Source organism: Aquila chrysaetos, chromosome 1, assembly GCF_900496995.4.
Source record: "Aquila chrysaetos chrysaetos chromosome 1, bAquChr1.4, whole genome shotgun sequence".
NCBI lineage: Eukaryota > Metazoa > Chordata > Aves > Accipitriformes > Accipitridae > Aquila > Aquila chrysaetos.
In genome coordinates, this window is record NC_044004.1 from 80956984 (window position 1) to 80965558 (window position 8575).

The 8575-nt window shown below is 42.6% G+C and overlaps 1 protein-coding gene across 3 annotated transcripts in view; it reads left to right on the forward strand.

Annotated features, from left to right (window-relative positions):
* The window catches only part of NDST4 (N-deacetylase and N-sulfotransferase 4), a 107996-nt gene extending 100432 nt beyond the window's left edge, over window positions 1-7564 (forward strand). Inside the window, exons 13-15 of one of the 3 annotated variants that reach the window (XM_030023305.2) lie at window positions 1284-1386; window positions 1674-2227; window positions 7077-7564. In XM_030023305.2, coding sequence (XP_029879165.1) covers window positions 1284-1386; window positions 1674-1793 — 223 coding nt within the window. In that variant the 3' untranslated portion in view covers window positions 1794-2227; window positions 7077-7564. The remainder of the gene's footprint in view (window positions 1-1283; window positions 1387-1673; window positions 2228-7076) is intronic. The other 2 variants (XM_030023314.2, XM_030023322.2) reach the window with 2 other exon arrangements.
* The last annotated feature ends 1011 nt before the right edge of the window (window positions 7565-8575 follow it).

An 8575-nucleotide genomic window follows, 5' to 3' on the forward strand; every position in this document is an offset into this window, starting at 1 on the left:
CAAGAAAAAAAATATGAAGAAGGTTCACCCTTCTCCAGAAATTAGTTCACTTATGTACAGCAGCAAATTGCAGGTACACCTGTGTCGTACGGATAGACCCAGGGCAAAAAGGTAGTCTGTAACTAATTAACTCCGTGTTCCAGCCAATTATACTTCATCCTTTTCAAACATCTGCTGAATAGCAGAAACGCGAACCTTTTCGATGTTTTATGCATGCTGCAAGTCCCATAGCAATAAATTCAAAACTTAACACTGCGTGTTGTTCATTCCTTAGTGAGTACGTGTTTTAAAGCCTTAATCTAAAATTCCTATACCTTTGAATTTTAGACATCAAAATCAAATTGCATATTTCAGATAAGACTGCTAAGACAGTGTTTATGCTATAATGCCATCTTTGGAATGAAAGTGATATTTAGATCTAATGATATGGAACAACCAACTTCTCAGGTGCAGTTAAATTATCAACAACCAACCAGCAGTTCTTTCGGTAGACCTGAACGCTGCTTATTTCACTCAAAAATGAACATAAAACATTTCAATATTGTATTTCTCATTGTTTTGTAGTCCTGCAACACTCACACGCTCTTCTGTATAAATAGACTTAGGGATTGAGTCTATACCTGTTGAAGTCAGCAAATAAATCCGCTTGCCCTTTTTAACCCCTCTCACCTTGACAGTGCTGACCTACAATAGCATCAGCTCCAGCTGGCCGTATGGAGAGCTTTCCTTCCGCACGGGTGATAATGTCCTTGAGACTATAGCGCATCTAATTCCAGGAAAAGAGCTGATTAGTCATTTTTTCAACAAAACGTTCTTTGTTCAAGTGTCAATTGATCAAAACATTAGCATCCCACAAGGATACAAGGAGCAGTTTGACATGAATAAAATCTCTGACCAAAACCAGACAATAAAATATGAGTCACAGTCTGGAGTGGGGCTGTGTAAAATCCTTGAGACTGAGGCTCAGGACCTTGACTGGCATCCTATAGATCAATGCTTAAAATTTGTACCCTATATGCTGGACAAGTAGAATAAAAATTAGCTAGTGTAGGCAGAGCAAAATGTGAAAAACTTTTTGCCTTGAGCCACTCCCAAGGCAAATTTGTGGAAAAAATAAATTCCCAGAGCTTTCACAAGAGGGGAAAGCTGTTTCCCACTCTGTCCTCCGTATTTCAGTCATCTAGAGAGATATGTGCAGCAATAATTTTTGGCTAACACTGATGTCTTAGTAGCTGGGAGATTCTTCTGTAGTGAGGTCTTTCAAAAAATATAATCTTCTATAGGTTTGACCCTCAGAAAGGCTTCTGGTGCCAGTTATTGGAAGGAGGGAAAACAAAGTGCCTGGGTAAAAGCAAAGGTCGAAAATATCCACCAATGGACCAAGAGGTAAGGCCTTTCCAGAGATTTAAGTTAACATTTTTTTATATTGACCTTGTGTTTGACTCCTAAAATAAACACACTGATTTATCCTTTTTTTTTTTTTTTAATGGGCTTGCTATTTTTAAAAATCAGAAACTTTTCATGAGCTTTGAATGACAGGATATTAATTGCCCCCTCTTAAGAGCCCTTCTCTGGGAGCAGTGCATAGCTCCTGGGCAGGAACACCTGCCGAAATCTGCTGTTGGGTGGGTTTCCTTCTTTGACTGTTGTTTTTTTTTTTTCATTCTTCTCAGTCTCGAGCGTTTCTGTCAAGCTACTACAGAGACCACAACGTGGAGTTGTCCAAGCTGCTGCACAGGCTGGGGCAGCCCCTGCCCTCCTGGCTGAGACAGGAGCTGCAGAAGGTCAGGTAGCACGCAAGGGTGGAGGACCCAAATAAGGACGATTTCCTTCACCGTCAGACCCCTTGCTTCTCCGACTCACTTGTGATCATCAGTAGAGGACCTCATGAATAACGCTCTTTCTATCAAAAAAAAAAAAAAAAAAACCAACAAAAAAAAAACCCCCAAAACACAAAACAATAAAAAAACACCAAACCCGACAACTGTTTGTATGCACGCGCTGACAGTTACTAGCATCGACCCCTTTTGTCAGCTTCCAGGAAATAATACAGAGCTACGTGGCATTACTCTTTATCCAGACCGGGATTCGTGCATAGCCTAGTTCCTCTGTTCATCAGGAAGTACCAGAAACTGTGTGTAGGACGGATTGACTTCAGTGTACATGACAAATTGCAGTCTGTCAGGACACGAGCAAAGGATGGGAACATCTCTCGCTGGACTGTGAGGTTGGTCATCTGCTGGGGTTTTCCACATTCGGTTTCGCTGTTTTTTCCCCCAACCCTGCAAGTTTTCCTATCGTTTTATAGGGGGATATTCGACACTTTGCAGTCGGGGTCCCTAATGGTTATGATATGTGTAGTATTAATGCACCATCATTGCTTTCTCCCTAGAAAGAGGTGGGCTAAATTCTCGCCTAACTTGCTTCCCTGGGGTTCCCGTAATAACTGATGACAGTCTGTGTTCTTTCTTCTGTTGGGTTGGGGTTTTTTTCCCTTCACAACAAGATATAACCTGATTTACTGGCATCATGTGGGTTGTTGAGGTGCAAGGCAGCGAGGTGGCCCTCCTCGCAGGTCCCGGTGAAATCCATTACCTGTCTTTTGGACGTGGCTACTTTGCCACCCTGATAAGGTTTTTCATCGCATCTGTTGGGTTCCTACAGCAGCTGTGACAGAGCTCTGAGATGTGAAATCATATCAAATATTTTGTCATAATGCCATAGGACTCCTTAAAACACTGTCAAAGCCTTTTAAAATCTAAGCAGGCTGTGCAAGCATTCTACTGACAATAACCCAATATCAACAACTTTGTTTCTATATGGAAAGCAATATTTTTGCTCTGAAGCCTTCAAAGAAAGAAATTGGGTTAGTCATTTAGGGTGTCATTCTGCAAGCTATTACAGAAAAGAAACTTTAATGACCAAAGGTATTTGTTAAGGTTTGAAAACAAACTACAGTCTGTCGAATAAACTCTTTCTTTTAATGAAGTTGAAAGGACAAGCATACCCACTAAATATCACATATACGTATATTATGGATGTGTTTTTATGCCTGCATATCTATCTATTGTATATCTAGATCAGACATACACTTAGTTTTAAATGTCTGCTTTTTGTGCCCATAAGTAAATGAAAGGGTGGTTTACCAAAAACATGATATTGTTATGAACTGTGCTTTCTTCTTAGATCTGTGTGGGCAAGGTCGACAAGACTGGGCAGAAACTCGCTGGGAAATTTAAGCTGAGGGAACAAATACCATTTAGGCATTTTAGCCTCGTAACGCTTTTTCTCAAGAAAACAAAAGCTGGCAAAAGCTTTGCTACATGTTCTTTATGCAGCACAAAACGGAGTAGGTTTTAGTTTTCAAACTTCCCCGTCTTAGTTCCCAGGCACAAGCTATTTCAGGTGCTGCAGAGGCTTTGTGCTTTCCCCTCCCCACGAATTTGATCCTTACCTCCTAGCTCAGGAGACAGAACTGGACGTTGGGGTTGCACCATGAATTCAGATTAGCGAGAGCTAGCCTGAGGGAGCACAAATCAGTGCACATCATGGACTACGGTATTCAAGAGCACTTAAACGAATTAATTTAGGCTTCAAACCAGTTGATACATGTAGATAGCTATCTTAGCATTTCCAAACTCCTAAATCCTGAGACTGTCCGCCAAGATCATGACACTAGCTTATTTTGGATTGACAAGTCCAGTGCTTCCCAGAGCTATCCTGGTGCCACCCGTTCTGCTCCCAGCTCGGCAGCGGCACCACCCGCCCGCCACACTGTTTCCTCTCACCTGGCCTCCATCACTTTTCCTCCACCACTGCCCATCTGAACGTGCCTGGCTGCTTCTTCCCTCCGCAGCTTTTCTCAGTCCCAGCGCTGCCCTGGTGGAGGTCCCTCATCCGTGTGAGGAGCCGGCACTGCCCTCCTTGGTCCCGCCACGTACAGCCCACGGGGTCGCACAGAGGAGAGGCTGAGGTGCAACCAGCACCAAGTCCCCGCACGGCCCCTTGTGGTCCTGCTCTCCACCTCGGAACCTCGTTCCTTCCGCAGGAGGACCCACAGGAGGGGTGGGAATAGGACAAGGACGGGTACCCCCTGCCCAACGGCTGCCCGTTGCCGCAAGAGCGACCATGCCCAGCCCCACCAGCGCTGCACTAGCCTACGCACAGAAGGATGTACACGAACGTACGGGAAAGCCCGAAAGCCCAGTCTCGTGTTTGCTTTTAAATATTGAAATGGGATTCATTTCACATAAGTGAGACATCTACTTTATTTTATAGGTGATGAAGGGAAATAGCGCTTCTAGGACACCATTCATCTCATCACAAAGCAGACTTCTTAAATGAGTGAGATTAATCTTGCCTCTTCCTCTCTATTGATTGTTAAAGGACAATAGACAACTCGTTCAGAGGAAGAGCTTGGCTGTATAGGTCTAAAATTAGGTGAGCTGAAAAGGAGATGGTGTTTTATCTCACAGCTGTAGCTGTTGAAGACGAGAGGGAGCTGGGAGGGGCTGAGGGAAGGTTTTGATTTTGTTTTGGTTTCCTGAAGTAATTTTTCTAGTTCTCATATTTCGACCAGGAGGACTCTTGAAAATCAGCTAGGGCAAACTAAATGCCAAATAAAACGAACTTTATGTGGGGGTTTTGGGCTTTTTTTTTTTTTTTTTGCAGGGCGTGAGGGGGAAATCAGTTACATACTTTGTTGCAAATTCACACTCTTTTAACATCAATAATACCAAAGATGACTAGTCTGATGAGAGTTTTGGATAAGTAAGGCTTGGTCAGAGAAGAATACCTAAATCAACCATTTGATAAAATTTTAGCTGTTAATATACATTAGAATTGGCTCATCATTAATTAAAAGATGACTTCATAACTTCTTGATTAAAAGCTAAGTAAACGTGAAATTGGCTTCGGGAGGTTTTCAAGGAAATGAGACAAATACCGTAAATTCTGGAAAAGTATTTCTTGTTCTTACCTTTTCAGTTAGGAAAAAAAAAAAAAAAAAAAATCTTTCCAACTCTCAGCTCTGTAATAGCATCATGTCCTTAAAACACACTGGATATTTTTATACTTCATTGTTATTTTTTAAGTTTGAATGGGCATCACATTTGCAAGAGATCTCGTGTTCCATTGAAAACTGACATTTGAATTGACTTCATTATGTGTCATATAAAGATGAAATAACAGTATTTCAAAGTTTCATTCCTTCCACTTGTAATAGGACCCATCAACACAGAATATCTCTGGACCACCGTATTATAGAGGAGCCTTTGTGAACCAGCTGTAAATGATCTTGATTTCTTTTATGCCTTTCATATCGCTGACCACGTAATTGTTGGGATTCTTAAAGACCAGCAAAACAAATGCAATAAAAATGAAACATTTATTCATGGCAAGGGGGCTGTAGCTGGGAAAGATAATGCTGGCCCTTCTTTCCTATTCATAAGCTACAGGAATCATCTCCACAATACCTCCATGTGGTGCAGGCTGTAAATCAATAGGAGTTTTACATGCTGGAGGGCTGCAGCTGCAGTTTGCTCCCATTCCCCTGGAAATATGGATTCCTGCAGAGGTTTGAAGGAGCCTTGCTGCACTGAAGACCTGACCTACTGCCCGTGGAGACCGGTGGGAGTCTTCCTATTAATTCCAGCAGACCCCAGTTGGCCCCCAAGAGCCGGTTTCATAAGGCACACTCTGTGTGGTTCAAGCATCACGTCGCCCTATCACTGCTGGAAATCCATCGCTAATTTGATTTCGATCACTGAGCGGCGATTTCCCCCCACACACACCTCTCTTGGTCAGTGCTCTGCCATGGTTGGAGCTTCAAGTTGTCCCCCACCTCCAGCACCCCGCGGGGCTGCGGCACTTCTGGTCTCACCCTGCCACGCAGGTCCCTCTCCGCTCCATCCTCCTGCCTCGCTGGCTACGAGAAATCGAAAACCCTACGGGCCAGACACAGGCATCAGGGTCTATGGCAGCATATTTGATGATTAAAGCAGGACTTTGGCCCTCAGAAAACCAAGCTTGTATAACCGAGGTTGTCTTCGAGCGAGAAGCAATCAGAACGGAATCCAAAACCTTCTAAATTATGCATTGACCTCTCAAGGTCTAAAATAAAGTTGCTGGATTAACTGCTCATAGATGTTTTCTAATAAAACAAATTTTCTCTCTGATAGGGAATCAGACTGCTGAGTGTCCCCAAAACAAATTAAGATGGCGGAATTATAAATTCTTGCGGGAGGAAAATGTTGCGTAATGAAAGCGCTGATGGGTCCAGACTCTCTGATGTGATAATAAAGCAGTGGGGACGTGCCCTGAATACAAAAGCAGAAGCTGAATATCTTCTCCTCTTTCTTCCCCCTCCTCCTTTTCCTTCCCATTCGTGTTAAATTCTGAGCCAGCGTAGTGCATCTGAAAAGCACGCGACGGGCAGAGCTTGTCAGATGGGGGGAACATTATTCATCTCCGGAATGATTGGCCGAGAATAAATTGGGTGCAGGGTGCTCATTTCCCCTAAGCTGGGCCACCTTAAAATTAGACATCAAGTCCAAACTAGTCATTTAGTTTCCATCAGTAGCAAATTATGTTTATAATGGGTTCAAAATCGATGTTTATAATAGGTGTGTGAGCATGTGACAGCTGTGTAGAACAGGTACAACACAGGTATATAAATCAGCAGAGACTAAGTGTCTAATTTTATTGTAGTTAAGTAAGATTAAGTTTGCCACTGGTGTCAGGAGGAGCTCTCTTTGCACATGCAATTTCGCTTTGCCATTTTAGCTCTTGGATTGCAGTGCCATCTCTCTCTTACCAGTAGATACTCTCCTTGAGAAAGAGCTGAAAGCTCATGTGATCACCTCACTATATTTATCCTCATCGATATCGGATCACGAAATCTAGCTTTAACAGTCAGTCTGTCCATCGTTATATTAGTTCATACATCTCTGCTTACATCTGCCAGGAATTGCTGCTTCGGAGACTTTTTTTTATTTAAGTGTATGTTCTTAGGATAGGAATTTCCCTGTCAGACAACATTTCTTACATTGTCTTTATCTTCTCTTTTTTCCTTCCAGTTCATCCTTTTAGCGTGACTGCAAAGGCGTGGACCTGTCTATGGATTCGATTCCTCCATCACTATCCTATCCAGAAAAGCTACCAAAAATAAATAAGGATTTGCAAGCGACACAGATTCTGAAGTGTTCAGTGCTCCAGTGACTGGATAACTTTTATAAGACTTATTATCATTTCTGTAGTATTTCGAAACAAAAGACATCCTCTTGACAGAGCTGAGGAAAAGCTTCACTGTCTTGCCCAAGCTCTTTTTTTTTTTTTTCTTTCCCTTCCTACGTGACGACAGCAAATCCAGTTGAACAAATACTTGGTGTTGAAGACAAAGGAATCAAAATAAATTTTGATCACTCAAAGTATTTTTGTTGTGGGGGGTGGTGAGGGAGGTCAAAGTCTGTATTTGCTGGAATTGTTTTAAAAAATTGATGTGCACACACCTTATTATTGGTTCTTCTCACTGCCGCAGAATAAACACTTCTGATGGTGTATTATAGAGAGCGCTTTTCTTCTTTCCTTAAATCCCCTCTCCCATTTTCTGAGCCAAAATCTGCTCTTCAATAACCTCTGCCATATATTTCAAGTCGTGCACTGACTCAGCTTCTTCTGCTTCAGCAACTCCTCAAGGCTTTCCCCCGTCCTCGACACAGCGGCCGCGACGCCGTGGGATTTACTGCGCCGGCCGCACCGGCGCTGGAAGTGCCATCGACCTCCTCCTCTGCCTCCCTCCTCCTCCTCCGCCTCCCAGGCAGGGAACATTAATTCAGGCAAGTCTGACGCTTCTATGTTTGTTACGCTGCGTAACGTGCATTTATGGGCCTGCCTTTTGAAAGTATTACCCGCCTGCACTCAACGAGAGGTGTGGATATTCGGACAGCCCTATGTAAGCTCTTTCTCTAATTATCACACCAGACTTTTTCTCTGCCCTGTTTGAGGAGTCTTAAAAGGACCTGATGTCAGCTGATGCAAATTGCCTTGAAGGTGGCTTAAACCCTGTGCTCAGAATTACGAGATACTAATATTTTCTTCCCCCTAAGATATCATACTGCTTTCACTTTTTATTTCAAAATATTCATTTGTTTTACAGATCTGTGTCAGAAGGAGGTTAAATCGTATCAGAGTCAAGGATTCTTAGTATAAACCTTACACAGTAGCAAATTACGCCTCACTAGAGCTTTTATCATTAAACAAATCAGAAATGACATTACAGACATCTTAATACCGGTTTTGCCTTCTTTCCGGATCCGCTTGATGCTTTCAGACGAGGGGGACGGGGTAGGTAAAATTTTCAAAATAATTTAGGACTTTAAGTCTCTTTTCAAAAAATATTACTTGTAAGCCCTTAAAAACTAAAAAGCAATCGGCTTTCTATCACAATTATTTGTTATCAACTGAGTCAGTTAGGCACCCTTAAAAGCCCTCACAGACATTCGCCTGTGTGCTGCTTTGGGTCCCAAATGCCTTTATACAGCTAAATGAAGAGATTACTGGGGGGGGAAAAAAAAAA